General features: G+C 36.5%; 1 protein-coding gene across 1 annotated transcript in view; it reads left to right on the top strand.

Annotated features, from left to right (window-relative positions):
• The window catches only part of GLCCI1 (glucocorticoid induced 1), a 131094-nt gene extending 105851 nt beyond the window's left edge, over positions 1–25243 (top strand). The window contains exons 7-9 of the mRNA XM_025378612.1: positions 7489–7699; positions 21060–21180; positions 22371–25243. Of these exons, the coding sequence (XP_025234397.1) occupies positions 7489–7699; positions 21060–21180; positions 22371–22716 (678 nt within the window). The 3' untranslated portion in view covers positions 22717–25243. The remainder of the gene's footprint in view (positions 1–7488; positions 7700–21059; positions 21181–22370) is intronic.
• The last annotated feature ends 544 nt before the right edge of the window (positions 25244–25787 follow it).

The following is a 25787-nucleotide window of genomic DNA, read 5'->3' as shown; positions in this document are numbered from 1 at the left end:
GTGAGATGGTATCTCATTATGGTTTTGACTTGCAATTTTGTAATAATTAGTCACGTGGAGCATTTTTTCATATGCTTGTTGGCCATGTGTATATCCTTTTGAAAAGTGTCTGTCCATGTGATTTGCCCACCATTTTTTTCTTTTTCTTTTTTTTTTGAGACAGGGTCTTGCTCCATTGCCCAGGCTGGAGTATAGTGGCACAATCATGACTTATTGTGGCCTCAATCCCTCAGGCCCAAATGATCCTTCCACCTCAGCCTCCTGAATAGCTAGGACTACAGGCACGTCCCATCACAACCAGCTGATTTTTTTTTTTTTTTTAGTACAGGCAAGGTCTTGCTAATTTGTCCAGGCTTGCCTCAAACTCCAGAGCTCAAGAATCCTCTTGCCTTGGCCTCCCAAAGTGCTGGGATTATAATTACAGACATGAGCCATCACACCTGACCATTTGCCCACTTTTTAATGGGATTGTTTTTTGCTGTTCATTTGTTTTCATTTCTTAGATTCTGGATATTAGCCCTTTGTCAGATGCATAGTTTGAAACATTTTCTCCCATTATGTAGGTTGCCTGTGTACTCTGTTGTTGAAAACTCTTGTTGTGCAGAAGCTCTTTAGTTTAATTAGGTCCCATTTGTCAATTTTTGGTTTTGTTGCAGTTGCTTTTGGCATCTTTCTTAAGAAATCTTTGCCAGGTCCTGTGTCCAGAATGGTAATTCCTAGGTTATCTTCCAGTGTTTTCATAGTTTCAGGTTTTATATTTAAATCTTTGATCCATCTTGAGTTGATTTTTGTATATGGTGTAAGGAAGGTATCCAGTTTCAGTCTTCTGCATATGGCTAGCCAATTATCCCAGTACCATTTATTGAATAGGGAGTCCTTTCCCCTTGCTTATTTTTCTCGACTTTGTCAAAGAACAGATGGTTATAGGTGTGCAGTATTATTTCTGGGCTCTCTCTTCTGTTCCATTGGTCTATATGTCTGCTTTTGTACCAGTACCATGTTTTGGTTACTATATCCTTGTAGTATAGTATGAAGTCAGGTCATGTAATGCCTGCAGCTGTGTTCTTCTTGCCTAGGACTACTTTGGCTATTCAAGCTCCTTTTTGGTTCTATATGAATTTTAAAATAGATTTTTCTAATTCTGTGAGGAACATCATTGGAAATTTGATAGGAACAGCATTGAATCTGGAAATTGCTTTGGACAGTATGGCTTTTTGGGGTTTTGTTTTTTGTTTTTTGTTTTGGAGACAGTCTTGCTGCTCGGTCTCCAGGCTGAAGTGCAGTGGCATGATCTTGGCTCACTGCAACCTCCACCTCCCAGGTTCCAACAATTCCCCTGCCTCAGCCTCCTGAGCAGCTGGGACTGCAAGCGTGTGCCACCATGCCCAGATAATTATTATTATTATTTTATATTTTAGTAGAGACGGGGTTTCATTGTGTTGACCAGGATGGCCTTGATCTCCTGACTGCGTGATCTGCCCACATCAGCCCCCCAAAATGCTAGGATTACGAGCATGAGCCACCCCGCTAGTATGGCCATTTTAACAATATTTATACTTCCTATTCATGAGCATGGAATGTTTTTCCATCTGATATTGTCATTTCTAATTTCATTGAGCAGTGGTTTGTAATTCTCATTCTAGAGATTTTTCCCTTCCCTAGATAGCTGTATTCCTAGGTAGTTTATTCTTTTTATGGCTATTGTGAATGAGATTGTGTTCTTCATTTGGCTGTCAGCTTTGATATTGTTAGTATGTAGAAATGCTACTGATTTTTGTATGTTTTGTTTCTTAATAAATACTTTGCTGAAGTTGTTTATCGGATCAAGGAGCTTTGGGGCAGAGATTATGGGATTTTCTAAGTATAGAATCATATTGTCTGCAACCAGGGATCGTGTGCCTTTACTCTTCCTGTTTGGCTGTCTTTTCTTTCTTTCTCTTGCCTGATTGCTCCGGCCAGGACTTCCAGTACTATGTGGTGAGAAAGGGCATTCTTGTTTCATTACAGTTTTCAAGGGAATGCTTCCAGCTTTTGCCCATTCGGTGTGACATTGGCTGTGGGTTTTTCTTAGATGGTTCTTATTATCTTGAAGTATGTTCCTTCAGTGCCTAGATTGTTGGAGGTTTTTAACATGAAGGGATGTTGGATTTTATTGAAAGCCATTTCTGCATGTATTAAGATAATTATGTGGTTTCCGTTTTTAGTTCTATTTGATGAATCACATTTATTGATATGCATATGTTGAACCAACATTGCATCCCAGGGATAAAGTCTGCTTGGTCATGGTGGATTCACTTTTTGATCTGCTGCTGGATTTGGTTTACTAGTATTTTGTTGAGGATTTTTTCATCTGTTTTTATCAAGGATATTCACCTGAAGTTTTCGTTGTCATTGTTGTGTCTCTGCCAAATTTGGTATCAGGATGATGTTGTCCTTATAGAATTAGTTAAGGAGAAGTCCCTCCCCCTCAAGTTTTTTGAATAGTTTCAGTAGGAATGGTACTAGCTCTTCTTTATACATCTGGTAGAATTTGGCTGTGGATCCATGTGGTTCAGAGCTCTTTCTGGTTGGTAGGCTTTTTATTACTGACTCAATTTCAGAACTCATTATTGTTCTGTTCAGGGATTCTCTCTTCCTGGTTCAGTCTTGGGAGTTTGTATGTTTCCAGGAATTTACCTGTTTTTTCTGTGTTTTCCAGCTTGTATGCATAGAGGTGTTCATGGTAGTCTCTGAGGGTTTTTTATATTTCTGTGGAGTCAATGGTACTGTCCCCTTTGTCATTTCTGATTTTGTTTATTTGGATCTTTTTTTCTTTATTAGTCTAGCTAGCAGTCTCTCTCACTTATTCTTTCAAAGAATTAACGCAGGGATTCGTTAATCTTTTTTATGATTTTTTGCATCTCAGTTTCTTTCAGGTCAGCTCTGATTTTTGTTATTTCTTGTCTTCTGCTAGCTTTGGAGTTGGTTTGCTTTTGTTTGTCTAGTTCCTCTAGATGTGATGTTAAGTTGTTATCTGAGATCTGATTTTTTTTTTTATGTGGACTTTGAGAGCTGTAAATTTCCCTCTTAACACTGCTTTAGCTGTGTCCCATAGAATCTAGTATGTTGTATCTTTGTTCCCATAGTTTCAAAGACTTTCTTGATTTCTGCCTTAATTTCATGGTTTACCCAAATGCCATTCAGAAGCAGATTGTTTAATTTCCATGTGATTGTATAGTTGTCAGCAATTTTCTTAGTATTGATTTCAGTTTTTATTGTACTGTGGTCCAGAAGTGTGGTTGGCATGATTTCAGTTTTTTTTAATTTGTAGAGGATTGTTTTATGTCCATTGGTGTGGTTGTTTTTATACTATGTGCCATGTGGTAATGAGAAGAATGTATATTCTATTGTTTTGGGTTGAAGAGTTCTGTAGATGTCTATTCAATTCATTTGGTCAAGTGTTGAGTTCAGGTCCTAAATATCTCTGTTAATTTTCTACCTCAGCAATCTGGCTAATACTGGCAGTGGGGTGTTGAAGTTTCCCACTATTATTTTGTGGACATCTAAGTCTCTTTGTAGGTCTGTAAGAACTTGGTTTATGAATCTGGGTGCTCCTGTGTTGGGTGCCTGTATATTTAGGATAGTTAGGTCTTCCTGTTGAATTGAACCCTTTACCATTATATACTGCCCTTCTTTGTCTTTTTTGATATTTGTTGGTATAAATTCTGTTTTGTCTGAAGTTAGAATAGCAACCTTGCTTTTTTCAGTTTTCCATTTGGTTGGTAGATTTTTCTCCATCCCTTTATTTTGACCCCATGGGTGTCTTTGCATGTGAGCCTGGTCTCTTGAAGACGCCTACCTCTTAGTCTTGCTTCTTTATGCAGCTTGCCAGTTTGTGCCTTTTAATTGGGACATTCAATCCATTTACATTCAAGGTTAATATTGATATGTAGAGATTTGATCCTTCATTGTGTTGTGAGCTGGTTATTATGCAGACTTAATTGTGTAGTTGCTTTATAGTGTCACTGTTCTGTGTACTTAATTGTGTTTTTGTAGTGGCTGATAATGTTCTTTCCTTTCCAGATTTAGCACTCCTTTCAGGATCTCTTTTAAAGCAGGTCTGGTAGTAATGAATTCTCTTACCATTTGCTTGTCTGAAAAGGATCTTATTTGTCCTTTGCTTATGTGCTTAGTTTGACTGCATATGCACTTCTCGCTTGGAAATTTTTTCTTTAATAATGCTGAATATAGGCTCCCAATCTCTTTTGGCATGCAAGATTTTGGCTGAAAGGTCTGCTGTTGGCCTCATGGGGTTCCCTTTGTAGGTGACCTGCCTGTTCTCTCTAGCTGCCTTTAACATTTTTTCTTTCATTCCAACCTTGGAGAATCTGATGATTATGTGTCTTGGGAATGGTCTTCTTGTGTAGTATTTGCAGGGGTTCTCTGCATTTCCTGAATTTGAATGTTGGCCTCTTTAGTGAGGTTGGGGACGTTTTTATGGACAATATCCTGAAATATGGTTTCTAAGTTGCTTGCTTTCTCCTCATCGCTTTTAGGGATGCCAGTGCATCGTGGATTTAGTCTCTTTACATAGTACAATATTTCTCAGAGGCTTTGTTCATTCTCTGTTATTCATTAAAAAAAATTTTTTTGGCCAGGCATGGTAGCTTATGCCTGTGATCCCAGCACTTTGGGATGCCAAGGCAGGTGGATCTCCTGAGGTCAGAAGTTCAAGACCAGGCTGACCAACGTGGTGAAACCCCATCTGTGCCAAAATTACAAAACATTAGCCAGGCATGGTGGTGGGCACCTATAATCCCAGCTACTCAGGAGGCTGAGGGAGGAGAATCTCTTGAACCCAGGAGGTGGAGGTTGTAGTGAGCCAAAATTGTGCCATTGCACTCCAGCCTGGCAACAAGAGCAAAACTCCATCTCAAAAAAAAAAAAAGGAAAAAAAATTTCATCTGACTTAGTTCAGAGAACCAGTCTTTAAGCTCTGAGATTCTTTCCTCAGCTTGGTCTATTCTGCTATTAATATTTGGGATTGCATTATGAAGGTCTTGTAGTGTGCTTTTCAACTCTCTGATCAGTTTGGTTCCTTCTTATAATGGCCATTTCATCAAACAGCTCCTGTATTATTTTATGGTAATCATTAGATTCCTTGGATTGTGTTTTGGCTTTCTTCTGAATCTTGATGACCTTCATTTCTATATTCTGAATTCTATCTTTCTGTCATTTCAGCCATTCCAACCTGTTTAAGAACCTTTGTTGGGGAACTAATGTGGTCATTGGGAGGAAAGAAGACACTGTGGCTTTCTGAGTTGCCAGAGTTCTTGCACTGGTTCTTTCTCACCTGTGTGGGCTGGTGTTCCTTCAACCGTGGCATAATTTGTACAGTTGGTTGACTTTTCTGGATGTTTTTAGAGTCTGAGGCATTGTACAAGGCTTTTATTTGTAGCTGAGTTATTGTCTTTAGTTTCACAGGAGGGTTTATTAGCAAAGTATTTTTTGTATTGAAGTTTGCACTGTGATTGAAGTTTGATGGCCCTTAAGCGTAATGGCCAGTAGGTAAGCTCTTGCTCAGCCACGTGGCTCTTCTGTATTTCCTCATGATTGCAACTGTGCTCCCTCTCAGTGCTCTGAAAGTGTGGGCTCCTCTCCCACTCAAGTGCTGGCTGCAGATCTCGGCTTGGCACTCCCAGGCTTCAGCCCTGGGGTGAGCTAAGGCTTTATGTTCTCTCCGAGCTTGGAGGCAGCACGGGAAGGGAACTTGGCAGTGGCTATGGCAGAGGGCCTTTCACTCGTCTCTGGGGTCCACCCCAGAGAAATGCAAAACTGCTGCCAGTCAGTGTGATTGGCTTGGAGTAGGACAGCTGCATTGTGGGCTCAAGCTGGGGGGATCCTGGGGGAGACAGATTGACCTCTTCTTAGGGCAGTGGCAGCTTGCTGGAGGTGTGGTTAAAGCACTCAGGGTCTTTGCTCCTTTCCTAGTCCAAGGGTAGCAAGGGGAGTACCACTGCAGTGGTAATGGCAGAGGGTCTTTTGGTTGCGTCTGGGACCTCCGCTTCAGAAACACAGATCCGCTGCTACCAGGATGTTCAGCCAGGGGGTGGGGCAGCTGTGCTGCTGGCCTGAGCCAGGAGCCCCACCAGATGAAAGGTGGGGTGCTGAGGGCTCACAGGGAGGAGATGGGCTCCTCTCTGTATGGTGAGTATGTCATGCTAGTAGTGTAAGTAAAGCCCTCAGCCTCTTTGTTTCTTCTCCAGTCCAGGGGCAGCAGGGGCAGAACTCTAAATGAAGTTCTCATTTGCAAAGTTTCGGATTTCAGCCTTCACTTGTTTGGTATAGAAAATATTGATACATTTTGAATCTCACCTGATTTTACCTTCCTTCATTTCCCCTCTCAACAGTGTTTCTAAAATCTCTGAAATGACAATGATCAGAGTAAGAGCAGTAGACACAATAAATAGTGAAAATAAGTTATAAATAAATTAACAGCATATTGGTTCTTTTCCCTAGCATTGCAATCCTGTGTGTTTAATAACAGCAAATATTTTCAATTATATAGTAACTTAATATAGAGAATTTTACTTGTTAACCTCACTTTGTTAGCACACAAATGAAGAATATGGAGTAAGATGTATTTTTACAGAAGCAGAGTAGTTAAGTAGAAAGAGTCTACTGCAGCAGCATCTCTGATGCCACTTAATTAGCTGTGTCACTGAACTATAGGTTCCTCATTTGTGAAAACAAAACAATGGACCAGTGAGCTCTGAGGTACCCTCAGGCCTAAAATATATGGCTCTATGATGATGGTTTCCTTTTTTCTCTTTCTGCTACTGAGAACAAGGTATTCAAACTAAGGAAAATTACGAGTAGTCCTACTTAGTTGGATACCAAATTAGTAGAATTTGATATCCAAATTCTTCTAATATTAAAATTCTTCTGAGTTACATTAATAACCTCTATTGATTACTAATAGAATAAACCTCTTTATTAGAAATTTTGGATCATTTGCAAAGGAAATAGAAACTATGGTTCTGTTCATGGCCTCTAAAAAATTAAAATAGGAAGGAAGAACAAACAGAAAAATCTGTACCTGTGAATATGAGATTTCACTTTTTCTTACAAGCAAGTCAAAGTGATTTTTTTTTAGCTTTGTTAATTCATTCAGCAAATGTTTACTGAATATCTGCCATGTGCCAGGAGTAGTACCAGGCACAGGACTCCTGCTGTCCTTGAAGAGTTTTGTGGAATGTGCTGACCTACAGGTACATACAGTGAGCTATGGAATTTTTAAGGCCAACAGTTTGTTTGAGAAGAAATGTTTAGTTCAATAAAGTTAACATATATAGAAATTAGCTTAAGATACAAGCTTGGTCTTTAGCCTTTGAAGAATAAATTGGGTCAGTAGTGGTGGAATAGGAAATCAAAGGAAATACTATGCGCTTTCTATGTAGATGAATGTATGCACCAGCATTTGGATGTTTAATGGTGTTCCTCTTACAGCCGTTGGACATACCAGATGGTCGAAGAGCTCCACTCCCTGCTCATTACCGGAGCAGTAGTACTCGCAGCATTGACACTCAGACTCCTTCTGTCCAGGAGCGCAGCAGTAGCTGCAGCAGTCATTCACCCTGTGTCTCCCCTTTTTGTCCCCCGGAATCCCAGGATGGTAGCCCTTGCTCAACAGAAGATTTGCTCTATGATCGTGATAAAGGTAAGAATGGAATCGTCCACTTAGAGGGTTTGTTATGGGGCCTTGCTCATTATACCTTGTCTTAGACCATTACATCCTTTTTTTTTCTTTTGTTGAGTGGTGACATTGTCAAAGATTGGTTAATCTAGGTTTGTTTGTTCATTGGTTTCACATACCCCCTTCTTTGTGACTCTAACAAACATCTTCCATAAATGTGTCAGAGAAGCACAGCGCATGGTTCTAACAGCTAATGAAAGCCATAAAATGGAGTGTGTACAACTTCATATAATACATAGGTCTTTTCCTTGGTATTGTCCAGAGCGGATGATGGTTATGGTAAAGTTTATGTTTCTCAAGCTTAAAGTTAGATTTTATAATCAGATTGATTTGCGAGGAAATCATTTCTAAAAATTCTGTTGGAAAAGAGTGTATTTTTAACCAAGTTTATAAAGCTCAGTGAGTACCTACAGGACATCAGGGATTATATTATAGTATGTAGATAAATTATTAACTGTTGAGACCCTCTGGGATTCTTATTTCCTATCAAGCCCAACTATCTCTCCATGTTCTTCTATCATTGTGTCTACCACCACTTGTCTGCCAACACTCCCTGGGTTCTTTCTGTTTCTAGCCCCCTAAGACCTAGCTACAGAAGGCCATGTAGACTGCCCAGCTTCTACCTTCCTACCTACTTGCAAAGAAACACTGAACTTATGTTTATAACAAATTTACTGCTTGTCACCATAGAGAAATAGGTCAATGGCAACAAAAATGTAAAACTATACAAAGTTACATGGTTATAAAATCTTAGGAGTTTTACGGTCCTTGTTCTGAATTGACCCCATCCCCTATGATTGATATGTTGTTGTATGTAAAATGCCCAGATCATAAGTGCTCAGCCAAATGAATTTTTACATGTGTGTGCTCATGAAACCACTACCTAGGTCACGTATAGATATAGAAGATTTTTATTATCCCACAAGGCTCCTTGCGCCTCTTCCCCAATAGCATCCTTCCTCTCTCCACTTGAAAGTAACCACTTTGCTGACTTCCATCACTATAATTTAGTTTCCCCTGTTACTAGACTTCATACAAATTGAATAATGAGGTATATATTCTTTGTGTCTAACGTCTTTTACTTATTATATATAACTCTTCTTAGATGTTAAATGGAAGCTACTTTGGATTTTGTCCTCTGCTTTTATATGTGGGTAGATCTTAACAGTTCTCCCCTTTCTTGTTGACTCTTTCATTATTGAAGGCCTTGTGGACCCCCTTCCTTCATTAAGGATATATTGAATATAGTACCAGATATCTCTTGGCTTCACGTGGGAAGCCTCCATGTCTTAAAATGTCAGACTAGGAAACTTTCATTTCACTGAAGCATCCTGTGAGAATAAACACCTTTAATCACTTCCTTACAACCTTTTAATGTGGATGTTTCACAATAAAACATCTTGCTTCCAGTAGGAATGTTTGTTTTGAAGGTAAATGGAAATGATAATAGTAACTTGATTTAGGTTGTGTAGGTGGTAAATGGAGAAACCAGTCTGTCTTGATTCCAAACTCATATTCTTTGTTATGCCAGTAGAAAGGATAAGTACAGTTCAGGTTGGCCACTTTTGCTACTTAACACTTGTACCTGGGGTAAAAATGAAAAGTAGAAATCATGGTGGTAGTACAGCTAGACAGTTTAATACTGTGGATAATTGAGAGATGCTGAACCAAAAAGAAAATGTATTGAGAAGATGGTAGATGAGTTCCATTTTGGTTAACTAGTTGTGAGATTGCCTTCAGGGCCTCCCAGCGAATAGTGGTTTCTGTAGCTCACAGGTCTTCACTTACATCATAAGTTTCAAACAGTGTGTGTTCTTTAATATATAATAGCTCTTTTTCCTAAAGATATATAATCTATTTTATTATGAGAAGGTATAATCATGTCATTCTCCTGCCAGGGTCTTTTGCAGGAGATGTTATAACATAGAAGTTAAGAGTAGCACTGGCTTTGGGACCATAGGAATGCATTTGAAAATCCTGTGAAGGTTTGGACATAAAACCTGCATTAATTCTCAAGGATTTAATGAATAGTAGCTGCTGCTATAAAAATAATCACCTTTATTATCACCTGTTAGTTTCCCTAATCATTTCAGGAAAAAATATCAATTATTTAACTTCCACAGCTTAGTCAAAATCACCTTCTCTGGCCTAGTTTGTGTCAATTATCTAATAATATTAATTCTGACCATTTCTTAGACAGGTTAGACCTTTTCCTAAGTTTGCCTTTGTTGGTATATTTTCCTCTATGTCCTTTTGTTCTTACATACCAGATATAAGCCTGCATAACACTAACTTCTTTATACTTTTGTTTGTTTAATATGTAAAATGAGAACATTGGTTCAGATCATCTCTAAAGCTAAGGTTTTTTCCTAATAGTTAAAAAATATTTCTTAGTAAAATAGGGTAATAATACCTACCTCATATCATTATTGGGGTTACATGAGATATAGCAAAATGCGTAGCACAACTTTTTGGCACATGGCAAACAATTAGTGGTGATGAATGTTGCTTAATAGTGATTTTTTAAAAATCTCTTTAGAACTTGTAAATATAGAATGGGTTTCAGAATTATTTAAGACATTTCTCTGTTTTCTACAAGATCACCTCAGTTTGAGAATTAAAGCCCTATGACATCAGTTTCATAATATCTACCATATTTAGCTGAGAGGCATTATTTTGTGATTAAGATCAAGTTGATGTTACTACTCCCTGGAATACTGTGTAGCCCTCTGTTATGCAATACAAGGTTTCTAGTTCTCAAACAAATCAAATATTATAAAGAGAAAATGAAAATAGCACCTATCCCTTTTATATATGTAAGTATGCACACATTGGTATTTTAGAATTGGGAGTTGAGATTTATGTATTTCAACTGAGGTTATACTTGTAGTTTATTTAAGGAATACTTGTTGAGCATTTATTGTATGTCAGATATTGTACTAGAGAGTGGAGAAATAGAGATGATTAAGATGTGGTATCTGTCTTTAAGGAATTTATAGTCTAGTAGGAAGTAATTAGGAATGTAAACAAATAATACACTATTAGACAATGATGTTTAGAATACTAAAAGTATAAAGGAAGGAGTTGTCCAGAAATTTTACAATTTCTGGAACTAATATGTTATGTCATTCAAACTGTAGGCTAGTTTCTGACTCATTTCTTCTTCATGTAAAGCCCAAACTCTGGCTTTTGCTGTTTTTAAAAAATACTAACTATTTCTGTGATCCCAGCATTTTGGGAGGCCAAGGCAGGCAGCTCACTTGAGGTCAGGAGTTAAAGACCAGCCTGGCCAACATAGTGAAACCCCATCTCTACTAAAAATATAAAAAGTTAGTCAGGTGTGGTGGCATGCAGCTTCAGCCCCAGCTAATCAGGAGGCTGAGACAAGAGGATCAGTTGAACTTAGGAGGTGGAGGTTGCAGCAAACCGAGATCACATCACTGCATTCCAGCCTGGGCAACAGAGCAAGACTCCCATCTCAAAAAAAGATACTAATTCTTTCCTATAATGTATGTTTTCTACAATAAATCATAAATTGGTGTTTTGTTTATTAGAGACATAAAAGGAAGCTGTATAGCTTTCCTAGAGCTTTTCATCATTATGAAAACAGAATGAATTCTATAATTTTGAAGTTAACTAGAATTGATTTGATTTGGAGTACCTACATATTCTGCAGTTGCTGTAGAGAGATTTGTTCTGTGGTAGAGTAACTAGTTCAGACATCTGTAGGAGCCTGGATAGACATGGAGGGGAGAGGGATAGCTGCAGTGAATAGCTGCCCTAATGAGGGATGTGCTGGTGAGCTGATTATTTTTCTAGTATTCGTTTTATATACGTATTCTTTTTCTGACTTTGCTAACGTTATTTTTGTGTGTTCCTAACATCTATTTGCTATGAATTATGTATCATTTGAGACCTATAAAATAATTTTAGTTGCATCGCACATTGGTTTTTTTCTTTGCCTGTATGGATTGCAATGCCAGGACAAAAACACTCTGTCAAGAAAGTTTCAACTGTTGAGAGACTTGTTTCAAGTGAATGGGTTTTTGGTGTTTTGTTTTGATTTTTTACTAGATTTTTCCAGTAACCTAAAGATTGAAGGCAACTTGGTCACACTGGTCACATGTATAAAGTTTCCAGGCTAACTAATAACCATAGGAACTACTACTGCTCTTCTCTGTGCGGAGAATTCAGAGATCCAGAATAAGAGCACTCATCTTGACATCATCAGAATGTACCCTCAGAGGTAGCTTACATTCTTCCACATTATCATACCCAAAATAAAATGCAAGGAGCAAAAATAGCCATTTATGTAATACAGATGGCAGTGTCAGAATATTAGTTTCTTAAGCAGCTCTGCCAGCATTGCTTGATGGTAGCCAAACTGGTGCTGGGCAAGCCACAAAATGTAGACTTCAGTCAGCTACTTATCATTGATCTTTGGCACAGTTCACTTATGCAGTTGTTATAAAATTCTGCAGTTTTGCAGGATATTGTGGAAACATTGATTATTATAATCAGGAAATAAATGGAATCATTTTATTCAGGCCAACTACTGAGAGTTGTATTCCAAGAGTCCATAAATTGATTACTTGTAATGTAAGCTATATTTTCCTGAAGGAACAGTGTACACTATGTGGATAGAGTGTCCCAAGCCAATGCATATAAGCCTATTTAACTCATTCTGTGACTTAACTCGTAAATACTCATATTGCTAAACTTTTAGTGTTAGGACTGAGCCTCCCTTGGTCTTAGGAGAAAAAAAAGTATTATTTTGTCTTTCCAGGGTCTAGGCTTGACCCTAGGCAGACTTCTGAAACAGACTGCTTTTGGCATCTTCCTATTGCTTTATACATATATTTTAACATACTTGTATTTATCTCTAGGGTTCTATTTCTTGACCTTTTTTTTGACCTGTGCCCTTACTATGCTTTAACCCTCTATTTTTTAGGTAATCAGCCAAGATTTTATGGCAGTTTTCTTTTGGGGGTTTATATTGTAAAACCAGATATGATGGGTACACTTCTTTGAGCTACCACACCTTGAAAAATCACTGCTTTTGAACCTGGATGTGTTTATCAAAATATTCTCTTGATATGGTTCTATGATGCTTATTATCCTAGAGGAACCTTTTGGTGGTAAAATTGCAGAGTATAAAGATATTATTCCAACAAAGGAGTTAGTCTATAGGTTAAAATTGATCTATTCTAGAATTATGTCCCAAGGTCGTTTTACCTATCTTTCTTTCAAGACAGCATCTTAAGATACATACATTCCAGTGTCTAACAGCACAAAATAAGTATCCAGTAGATGCTCTTGTCCCTTCTTTCTGAAAATGTTAACAATTGTACCAATGGCAGATACTGTGATAGCTGTCTATGAGTTATTATTCATAATTCAAAACTACTTAGGTATACAACTCAGTTTTAGCCATTATTGCTGTTTAGAATATAAGCAAATCAAAAAATTTTAACATACCTGCATATATGTTTAATTTAATCGCTTATCTATTTACCATGATGTTAGCTCCAACAAGAGTAAATGACCATATTTTGGTCATTGCTTTACTGTCAGTAAATAAACTAGTGCCTAGCACAGTGTAGTGCTTAATGGAGATTTTTTTTGAGTATTAAGACCTTTCTTCATGATATGTCCATTTTTTAACGGGTATATTTTTATAGCTATGTTGAAAATGTGTTTTCTTTGAATTGTTAAATTTTATGTTAGGCTTTTAATGTTCATGAAGAGTGTGTGATACTCTTCATAAAAATAAAAACCAAGAGTAATTAAACTAAGATTATGCTAAATTTAGTGATAGGCTCTTGGTGGGAAAGAGGCCATGAATTTCAAATTTGTTGTTGAAATAAGGGGAAAGGAAGTAACTGCCAAAACTGTCTCATCTTCCCTTTCTTGCTGTTGGTCTTGCTGGTAACCAGTAAACTCTGATAGTAACTGGGTGGAAAATAATAGGTGTCACCTAGGTTCAAGGAAAAGGGAATCTGTTGGATTTTTCCTCCCCCATTATCTTTTGTGTTCCTCTGAGAAGTATCAACTCATAGGGACCACTCCTTACACTATCTCTTTGTGACACTGACAGAAGGCAGACCCAATGAAGCTCTTGGCTGAGCTATAAGCCTTTAATTAGAAACAGAATGTTAGATTGGAAGGAACTTGATTCATCTGGTCATCTCCTCACATCTCTAATGAAGACACTGGAGTTGAGATAGATCCAAACTTAGTGAAACAGGTAGCCTAACAATAATGAACATTGACTCTGGGGCAGCCAGGTTGAATCCCTGCTCTGCCACTTAATTATGTGCCCTTGGACAAGCTACTCAATCTATCTGTATCTCAATTTCCTCACCTATAAATTGGGGATACCTGTCTCATAGAATTGCTATGATGATTAAATGTGTTCAGATGATTTTATTTGTATTATTTCCAACAGTATCACCACAGTCCTATAGGTCGGTGACACGGTCATTATTTAAAGGTCCCAGAATCTGAGGGTTAGAGAAATTAAGTAACCTAGCTAACTTCCATGGCATCTAGCTGCCAACAAAGATATTCTGTAGGAACCTGATACTACATCTTGCTGCCTTTGCAGAAGGAATAGTCTTTACATGAGCATTCAGCTGTGAAAGGGCCCAGTGTGTAGAGAACAGTAAGATACTGCACGGTTGGGGTATGGGGTGAATGGTGGAGAGTAGAAAACAGTTCGACTGGAGAGTTAGAAAGTTCACTGTTTTGTAAGGGCCCCTGTAAGCTTTGCTAAGAGAAATGAAAAGCCAAGGAAAGATCCTTTGTCAGCTAAAGGATATGACCAGCTTCACATTTAAGAACTATAACTCACATTGACACAGAAGTAGAAGCAGTAGGAGGACAAGATAAGTAGCCATGTTAATAGTCTAGTCTTGTGATTTTCAAACTTTATTTATTCCATACCCTTGTTAGCAATTTTGAATCTGTACCCCTAATAAAGTTTATATATTTCTAGGTGACATATGTATATAATTCATTCTACAAACTGTTAAAGTTTACTTGTTTTAAAAGATAAAAAGTATGTATAAATGTAAAAATAAATATATTTAATTGCTGATATTTTTTCCTACATGTCAGCAGATTGTTTCATGCTTCTTAATTGGGAGACCACAGGTATAGGGCAAAGATGAGGAGGCATAGCAAGGTCAGAGGAACTGGAGGAAAGGGGCTGAAGAAAAGTCAACAGCATTTGGTGGCTGATTAGCTGTATGAGGTGAGGGAGGAGGAGGAAATCAGGATAACAGCAAAGTTCTTATGAAGTTCCAGCATGGGAGATGTGGAAATGATTACCATAAGGTAGTAAATATTGGAGATGGAATAGACTTTAAGGTGACTATAATGATGTTTAAGATTCCATGTTGGTTTCTGCCTAAAGACATTATAAGATCATTTCCTTTTAGCAAGATTTTTTTTAAAAAGAGGAAATACTAAATTTTATCTAATATTGCACTGATAACATTGATAGCATTTTGCTTTGCCTACTCTTTTGAACATAGTAAATGCTCAGTAAATATTTAAGTGAACATTTAAAATTGTAGTGAAAATTTTATTAGAAGTTCCAATGTTCTTTTTTCCCTAAATGTTAGTAAAGTTTACTTGTTTTTAAAGATAAAAGGTAAATATGTATATTGCACTGATTTTTTTTCCCTACACATCAGCAGATTGTTTCATGCCTCTCTTATTGGGAGACCACAGTTGTAGGATATTAACATGAACAATGTGATTTCAGTTTTTTTTTTTTTTTAAACAATTGATGTTCCTGGAAATTTTGCCATTTAATAAACTTGACAGTATAAAAATTAAGATTGTATTATAGTGATTTTCTTGAGATACCTACCTTTGTACAAGATACAAAATATTTTGTGTAATCCAATTTGTTTAGTTTTACCAATAAGATTTATAAGAATCATTATTTTAGTCTATAAATTGGTTTGAGGACCATTTTTAGTTTTAACTGTCATATCAGATTAAAAGTGACTTGTTTTCATTTTTAATTGTCATATCAGATTTAGAGTGAGTAGTTAGCCTATCAACAATAATAGTTAGCACTGTTGTTCTGCATATCAAGATTATGTTGTGGAAGGAAGCACTGTACTTACTTTGAGTACACAAAAACTAAAGAGTAATTTTTTGGCTTAGTTTGTAAGTTAGTATCAATTTAATTAATACTTATGGAATGACAAGTGATTACAAAATATAAAATACCTCCTACATATAATAAATATTTAATTAATGGGCCTTGGAATGTAAGTTGAGTCCCAGTTATTAAAAAATCAATCTGATTTGAAACGAAGTTTCTAAGTGTAAGAAACAAAAGGTTCTCATGTCATTTTTCCCCTTTACTCTTTGCTGAATGCTGATATAAAGGAGATCTTATGTATAACTGATGTCTTTGTTCATTACAATTCTTTAGCATTCTCACAAGGTGTTAACTTGGAATTTTAGAAAAACCTTAGAGGCTGTTTGTAAAAGCCTGTTCTCCTTACTTGTAAGTTTCCAAGTTGATCTTGGAGTTAACTGAAAATACAGGCTTTTTAATACAATTGGTAATACAACCTGATTGTTAAAGTTTATTGCCAAGAAATGATATACAATTGTGTGTTTCTCCTGATTTCTTTAGGCCTTCAAATCCCATTATAGTTGATAATTTCATTTCCTGAAGCAGAATAAGTGTATTTTAACACTAGAGTAGTAATTTTGTTTAAGTACTATTTAGTCAATCATATTTCTAATTTAACTCTTGGCTAATTTTATGCTTTAGTATGTCATTGAGTAAAGTGTACTCACTTTCCTAGTCAGTTAATTACCTGGGAAAGATAGAATAAGAATTACATTCTACTGATTATTGCTGCATATACTATAAAAGTATTTTCTTTGCATAGTAGTCTATAGAATCTGCATGCTTTAAGCATTGATTTTAATTTCAGAATGACAGATCTCTTTACACTAAAGTATGCCATCTTGAACTGGCAGAGTTCATGCCAGGCAGTTATAAACCTGGACAACCTAGTACTCCAGATATTATTCTGCTTCTCTCTCAGAAACAAAATTTTATCTGTTTGTACCTGAGTAGAGTACACAAATCTATTAAAAACATTTCCTTTACTCTCCTCTGTCAAGAGGGAGCAGAATAGGCACTTGATTTTCGAATGGTTCATTTTAAATTTTCAGATTAGAAATGATGTGTTACTTTTTACTATTATAATAATAATATTCAGAGCTTACTGTGTTTCAGGCACTATCCTAATCCTTTTTTGTCTTTTGGTTTTGGGTTCTTTTTTTTTTTTTTTTTTTTTTTGTAGAGAGGGTTTCACCATGTTGACCAGGTGGTCTCAAACTCCTGGCCTCAAGTGATCCTCCCGCCTCAGCCTCCCTAAAATGTTGAGGTGACAGGCGTGAGCCACCTCACCCAGCCCTTATCCTAATTTTCACAGCTGTCATGTCAGTGGTATTATCTATTTTATAGATCAAAAAACAGAGGGATCAGACTTACCCTATGCCATGCACCTAGGCCTAGGAAGAAGTCAGGTGGCCTCACTCCAAACTAATGTTCTTAACCATTTCGTGATTAGTTCTCAGATATGGCTGTGCTTCAGGTGCACTTGGGAGCTTTACCCCCACCTCCCCACCCCAAGGCAATGCTTGGCTCCTCCCCAGACTAATTAAATCAGAATCTTTCAGGAATGAGATCTAGACATTGATCTTTTTAAAACAACTGGTAAGTCTAATGTGAAAGAAACTCTGGTTAGAACCACTATTCTATTATTGCTTGTTTTAGAATTTATTTTACTTAATTTGATAAAGTAGTGTGATAGAGATAATGCACATCTATGGACTTAGGGCTAGAATAGAACCATGGCAGAGATTTTACATACTACCTGCATAAATGAATCAACCTTTATATATGTGATATATATTTTTTTGAGATGGGGTCTCACTGTCACCCAGGCTGAAGTGCAGTGGTATGACCAAATGTATAATTTTGTGTACAAGAATTGTGGGCCCCACAATATACCAGATATAATAAGTCAGAAGAAATTCAGAAAACTCAAGCTATACAAGTACATGTAGTTTAATGAATATTGTTTCTATATGAAATTCCAAACTTTAATAACTTCTCTAATTTTTCTAAGCTTTAATTCATTATCATTGAATGTTTAAAAGTATTTGATAAGCTACTTGTATTTTAATGGTAAATGTGGTGCAAATGCATATGTATGATCTGTTATAAAACAGCAATCACATTTTTCCATATTCTTGATTTTCAGAGTTGAGTGATTGTTATATATAAAAATGAGACGTGAATATAGAAATATGTAAATATATTCACTGCATTTAATTTTATTGACATTGGCTATGATGTTAAAAGTAATAAAGTAACATTTAACCTAATCTCAATTGTATTTCTAGTTATGATCCTATATTATTCTCTGAGATACCAGAATGAGAAAACTTACCATTACTGGTAAACAAAAGAGACCGAATTAAGATTACCATGAGACTTCTCATCTTGAATCTCCTGAGCAGGCATATTTATACTTATAATGTTCTGTTATTGAAATGTGGCTATTAAATTCAACACAGAGGTTTAAATGAATAGTAATATTTTATACATTCAAGTCTGGAATGAGTAGCATAGGTTGGTCATATGGGTTATTTTTAAAGCATGCCACTTTGTAAGGCAAGAAAAAATATATATGTAAAATATGTCATCTTTGTATGTTAGAACTATTAAAGAAAAATCACAGAATTTTAGAGTTCATGAATGGCAGTTCCTTTAATTATATAGAAATCCGGAGAGGTGATTGTATTCCAGGTAACATAGAACTATACAACAAGAGCTAAAGCCCCAGACTAGATGTCTGCATTCCCTGACCCCTCTTTACAGTCTCTCCAATTGCGTTCTTAACCTGAAGGAAAAACTCCAGATTTAGCAAATATTTGTTTATAGTCTCAAAATTTTTTTCTTTCAAGCTTTGCCTTTCCAGACCACCTAATATTAAATACATAATTTAAAAAAACAATTTTTATTGAAAAGGCAGAAAGATATAATAACACTGAGTACTGTCTGTCTAGGATAGCAGTATATAAAAAGCAGAATATGTTTAAGAGGGTAAAACTCTGTTAAAAAATTCACTTACAGCCTCTGAAATTAGAAATATTTTAAAAAGAAAATTACTTCATTCTAGATTAACAGGAAGATAATCAGTTTTGCAGATAGATTATCCAACTCACATCTAGCCTTCAGTTATGAGAAAGTCCTTTGAAACCATCAGTAAAATAGTGAGAGAAAGAAAGTGATAGGCCTGATGATGTAGTAAGAAAAAGAACACAGAAGACTAACTGTGGCCAAGATGACTTTCCTTACGTGATAACGGGTGGATCCTTAACTGCTGACATGACTGCTGATGGCATCAAGCCCATGGTTTGAGGCTGATGCTGCTTGTGCCCTGTAGGCTAAGTTATGTCCAGCGGTAATCTCCATGGAGGCATCTCATGCCATATCTACTTGTATTTTTTTAATTTTATTTTTTAAATTTCTGTGGATACATAGTAGGCGTATATATTTATGGGGTACATGAGATGTTTTGATACACGTATGTAGTGTGAAATACACACATCGTGAAGAATGGGGTATCTATCCTACTTAACTTGTATTTTTGATCTCATATATTTCCTTTGCCTGGTTTGTTGATGTTTGCATAGTAAGGTAAGGTCAAGCCATATTTTTTTATATTACACCAAATTTGAGGTATTTTTTATTTTTATTTTTTAATCATGGACCAGTCTTGTCTAGCCTAGCTTAAATAGAGCAGCAAATTCAGACCTCCAATCAGGCTAGTTATGCTTTGTACCATGCTAAGAGAGAGAATCCTATTCCTCCTCCTCCTCCTCCCTCCCATTTGTTCATGCAAGATATAGGATAAATATTAAACTTAAGAAAATTCTCAAATCTGAATATATGAAGTATATGAAGAAACCAAATTTCATTCTTGAGACTTAATTTTTTCCAAGAGGCTGTTTGGTGCCTACTCTGTAGGATCATGCATAATAATGATAGAGAAACTGTGTGGTTTTCTAGCTTCCCAATAGTGTAACCTTATTATTTTGCAGACAGTGGTTTCCCAGCCAGAAATATAAGCATAAATCTGCATTCACAAGACTAACAAGTATTAGTGTGCATCAAGGGCCTTCTTCCTAAGTGTGTATTATAACTTCATTAATGATGACAAAACATTCTTATTACTCAGTTTCTGAATATTGGACTGTGTCCTGTATTCTACACTAAAGCAACTTACCAAAATTGTGACGAACATAATTATGATACTGGTGCTGTCTTTCAAATAGATGAAAATAATACATTTCAATAGATCATGTGGTTAGTATTTTAGCAGTGGGGATTGGTTTGCATTAAGTCAGAATTTGTTTAAATAGGACTATTGTATACAAATATGTTACTGACTTTACAGCTTGGCATCTTACAAAAATAATGACACATTTTAGTGGATTTGAATTTCCAAAATCTCTTGCCAGGTAGGAAAGGGAGAAATTGCTTATGGGTTTTATGGCTTTTCATGAATAGACCATTTTCTTTTTGGCCAAAAATATGAGGAAAACGTGTTAGGTAGAGATGTTTGGAGATTTCTCATGTCTTCTAGTAGCAAAAATATAAATTCTGCTGAAAAAGCCCTTTTATTATAAACATTTTAAAGGTAAAATTCTGAGCAAATTATGTTTTTTATGCTGGGTAGGTAAAAGAGACATTTTATAAAGCTTGTTTTTTCCCCTGCGTACGTGTTATTCATGATATTTAGCAAAAATAACTTTTCTGCTAAGAACTTTTGTAATGAATATTACTCATTTCTGTTAAATTGGTTGGGCAGTGAGAAGGCATGTAGAGAACCCTGTATCATTATAATCTGTTTTATTCTTCTGTATGACTTAAGCACATTGCCCCGTCAGTTGCATTCTTGAAATACATAATAAATAACATATTTGTTTTCAGGATTACAGCTCTGTTGTATTCAAAGTGCAGTTTTCTGGACCAAAATGTCCTTCTTTTTATGTTCTGTGGTATGGCAGATTACTGTTGCATTGAAGTTTTTATTTAGAAGAAATGTACTACACAGGGTATAAGAAATAGCTTTGCAATAAAGGAGACTGTGGTCAAAGCATAGGGGCAGTAGTGGATAAATTGTGCAAAAGGCTGTTTGTTTGGAAATCAAATTTAATTTAAAAGAGCTTTCAATCACTAGTTAATATAACTGCTTTAAATTTACAGACAGTGGGAGTAGCTCACCGTTACCCAAGTATGCTTCATCTCCCAAACCAAACAACAGCTACATGTTCAAACGGGAGCCCCCAGAGGGATGTGAGCGAGTGAAGGTCTTTGAGGAAATGGCGTAAGTAATGTCTTTTCTGTCAGCTGGGATCTGCAAAGCTGTAAAGCTTTTTACTGAGACCAGTTGATTACATATGAATCAACTACTCTATCCAGCTGATAATGTGTTTCAAAAGCAAATTATGTAAAGAGAATTGAATAGGCAAGAGAGATCTTACTGAAGGAGAATTGGAGTCTGTATGTTGGAAATGTATAAGCCAATACAAAGAAACTTGGACACTTATTCTTACTACCTGAAAGATCTATTTTTAATCATTAAGAATTGTCATTTCGAGAACTCTTAATTTAGATGGCTAACAAAGAGACTTTAGGAGCAAAGTTAATATCTATGTGTGACTAGCTTAAAGACAGTGTACTCCACAAGCCGGAAGGAGATTAGTCTCCTTCCCTATAGCTGCCCTATAGCCGCATCTAGCTTGCTTATTCAGACTTTCTGTTCACAAGGGGTTTTCTTAATGAAATTTTAATATGTGTAAGTTAGAAATGAAATTAGAAAAAGAGGTTCATGCTATAAACACTGGGCAGAGTAGCTCAGAAGACTGTGTGGTTCTTGGATGCACTCATGCCTTTGTTCCAGTGCAGGTGCCTAGTGGAGGGTGCAGTGCTCTTGCAATCTGGAAGGACCCATCTTGCAGGAGCTGATGGCTTAGCTCCTGGGAACAGGAGGAGAGGAAGGGCTTGTGGACCCAACCTCTGTTGAACTGACTGGCTTTTTGAGAGACCACTGAAACTCTCCCCTCCCCACTCCACCCCCCATCTGTGCTAGTGGAGGTCTATCTAGAAAGAAAAAAGGAGGAAGTGTTTAAAACTAAATACATGATGGACTAATGCCCCCTGCCTCCGGTGTACTTTTTCTTAACAGAAAAGGTCATTCTAACTTTACATAATCTTCAGTTATAATATAGCAGACTTTTTCTACCTTCCTAAATGATTAAAAGCAAACTAATGATCTCTATTTGTCTTCCTGGTTCTTTTGAAAATCCTTTTGTCTCAAATACCACTTCCATGCTGTGTGCATGAATAGTCTGCCAACTGACTTGTGCTATGGAAGATGTTTATCCCTCTGTATACACTTAACCCATCTCCTGCCATTTACATTTTAGCTGTTTTAGAGAACTCCAGTTAATTCAGAAAATGCTTAACTTGTTCTGTGTTCGTGATTATAAATCTAATTTTGTTTTATGGTTTTAGGTCTCGTCAGCCTATCTCGGCCCCTCTCTTTTCATGTCCTGACAAAAACAAGGTTAATTTCATCCCAACCGGATCAGCTTTCTGTCCTGTAAAACTTCTAGGCCCCCTCTTACCTGCTTCTGACCTTATGCTCAAGAACTCTCCTAACTCTGGCCAGAGCTCAGCTTTGGCAGCTCTGACCGTTGAGCAGCTCTCATCCCGGGTTTCATTTACGTCTCTTTCCGATGACACCAGCACAGCGGGCTCCATGGAGGCCTCTGCCCAGCAGCCATCCCAGCAGCAGCAGCTTCTGCAGGAACTGCAGGGTGAGGACCACATCTCTGCTCAGAACTATGTGATCATCTAAAAAAGGGGGAGCTGGCCTCCACCCTATGTTCCATGGATTAGGAACAAGATTTCAGACATCTATCTGCATGGAGTGACAAACTTTCTGAACACCACCACCACCACCAATACTTATCAGCATCATAAAGTATCTCTTAAACACTGATCTTGGCAGGGACGGAACTCCTATTCAGCAGTTTTTGTGGAAAGCAGTAATGCTTGCAAAATGTGTGTGTCATTCAGCATTTTAAGTGGAGACTATGCATTTCATAGTATGTTTGACAGATTAGTACTGTGTCCTGTGTTTTGTTCCAGATTCTTCAGTATAAATAAGCTCTGTATCAAAAAGTTGCCTGTCTAAATAGAAAATGTCTTGCTGTGTTTTGTCCTATGGAAAATACTGTACTTCAGGATTATGTTTACAATTGATCCAGGTGTTTGTTTCTAACTTCTGTAATACATACAATGCAAAAAAAAAAAATGGCCACAACAGTTGCACAGTGCCCACCCTATGGCCTAGCTTCAGGTACTTCAGTTGAAGTCTAAACTCAGGTAACTTGGAATGTATATCATATTGGGATATTAAATATTTCACAGCTAAAAAGCTAAAGAGGGAACATCACTCTTTTGCCTTTCCTTATTTTATGCATTTCCCTTTCCTCATTACATTCCACATTCTTAGAATAAGAAGTGCATTCAATCCTAGGAGAATGATAATCCTGGACATGGGTGAACATGAGGAGAACCAGCAAAATCTGTGGTGTTTGACATCACTTATGTCATGTGGTTACAAGTAAAACAACTGTTGCATTCACTGTTTCAACGTGTGTACATGTGGCTTTTTTAAAAGTTCAGGTGTTGCTCAGTAAAGGACTGTTACAATGTTGCAAATAAAATGTTCAGTACTAGACTGTACATAAACATTCCGCATTGTGATGAAATTTAAAGACAGGAATGTCTAGAGTTAATTTCAAAATAAGTGAAGTGTTTGACTGAATGGTTGAGATTTTTTTTTTGTTTATGTTAGCCATCAGGGTCATAACTGTTACCATTTTATCTAAAGACATATTTATGTTTAGTTTCTCCCTTGGAAATTATTTTGCAGGTGAAAAAGTGACATACTTTTGGTTATTGTTTTCCTCAAGCAGTTTAGGTGCATGATCTTCATTTACATAGAATACTTGGGTCTCAGAATTGTTGCAACATAAATAAGCAGGTTTTTTGGTGACTTACAAGAGCAATAGTTTGAAGCTATCTCATTTAGGCCTCTCATAATACATAATCATGAATAGTTTTGAAATTTGCGACATGTGAAGTAGAGCAGAAACTCAAGAAAATAGCCTTTAACTTGCAAACTTTTGACGGAAGTTCTCCACAAAGTATGAAGAGAGCCCTAGGCATTCCTGATTGGTCAGTGGGAAAGCCTAACTTTCATTGTTTTCTTCAGTACAAAGAATATCCAAAAGCGAAGTTTTTGTATTTGTATTCCACTACTTTCAATTCAATAAAACCTAGAGTTGTTTCATCTGCACCTAAAGTGTATGGCACAATTTTCTTAAGAATTAGGGGAACAATGTGCCTACAGTTAAAGGAACGTTTCAGTTCCCTTCATTCATTTCTGGGTTTTTCTTTGCTTATTTTCTAAGATGGTTGAAGAAGGATGAGTCTATAGAAAGCAACACCATTGATTTTTTTTTTTAAGAAATGATATATATATGTATATGTTTGTGTGTGTGCGTGTGTATTCTGTGTATTATTTTGTCATGATCTCAATTCTCTTCTTTCCACCAAAGTTTGCCGTAATATTTTCTCCTGAAGGTGCATTCTGGCTCCTTTAAATTAGTCAGTGTTATATTGTAGGAGACTGTCATGGAAAAAAGGACTCAGTTTACTTTTGTCATTTTCACAGGGGAACCTTTTAAAACAATCTTTTCAGCAGCAGATACCTTTAACCCTAATAATCTCAGGCCTTGATGAAAATACTCTATTTTGTAGATTATGGTTAAAGGGAGAAAATTACTAGTTCTGTAAGATAAATATGAGCTCCATTTAACTTCTGATATCTGGTTTAGCATTACATAATATGTTGATCTTACACTCTGCTTTTGTCCAAATAAAATGCAATAGTATCAATATCAATTTCAGAAAAAGGGACTGAATATGCTTTCTTGGTGATTAAATCTGATGTACGATATTTATAGTGATGTGCTTTTATTTTCTCATGAGATACTAAATATTAATTGTGTTGTACATTTGTTCTTAGCATATATTAAAGTTTTGAACCAAATGTGTTAAAGCTTACGCTTTGCCATGTAAATTTCCCAGAAGTTGTTGAGCTCAAATGTATCCTACATCCAGCTGTAGAAATTTGTCAGGAATTGTTTAAATTTTGTATATAATTGTACTGTTTAATTCTAGCCATTGCGCTGAACAGTATTTGAGTTACCATACAATATGGCTTTACACAAGGAAATGTGTGGCTTTTGTTTTGTATTTTTTCAGTATAGAAGTTCTTGTGTCTTATTTAAATAAAGTTATTAGTAAAACTGGAATAGTTCACACATGTTTTTGGAAAGAATGGGGTTGTTAGCTCATTACCCGACAGAGATAAATTTGGCTCGGGGTAATGGCAGTTTTCCATACTCATTGAGTTCCTGACCTGCATCTCTGGAGGTGTGGGGTGTCTAACTGGATCAGATTTCTACAACCTGACTTCCTCTTGGCATTTAACTTACACACTCTCCATCACAAGGTGAGAAGCTAGAGGTCTTAAGTTCCAAGTCTTTGTACTGTTCCCAGGTATGATCACTTTAAATAGAGAAAACATTGTTCTCACATCACTTTATACCTCAGAATTTATATAAATGAGTTTAAATTCAATGAAATCATTTCAAAGGAAGTTGCCTATTTCTTGCAAGCAAAGCTGCAGTAATAAAATTAATTTTTTACTTTTTTGTTTAGATTCATAATAAGATGGAGAAAAGCTTTACAAAACAAAAGAGTGTTGACATTATACCCGGTTATCCAGACATGGATATGGTCTGGTAGGCCATATGGTAGCGTGAAAACAAGAACAAACCACTCTGAGAAATA

Source organism: Theropithecus gelada, chromosome 3 (genome assembly GCF_003255815.1).
Source record: "Theropithecus gelada isolate Dixy chromosome 3, Tgel_1.0, whole genome shotgun sequence".
Lineage (NCBI taxonomy): Eukaryota > Metazoa > Chordata > Mammalia > Primates > Cercopithecidae > Theropithecus > Theropithecus gelada.
This window is presented reverse-complemented; position numbering and strand designations above follow the sequence as displayed.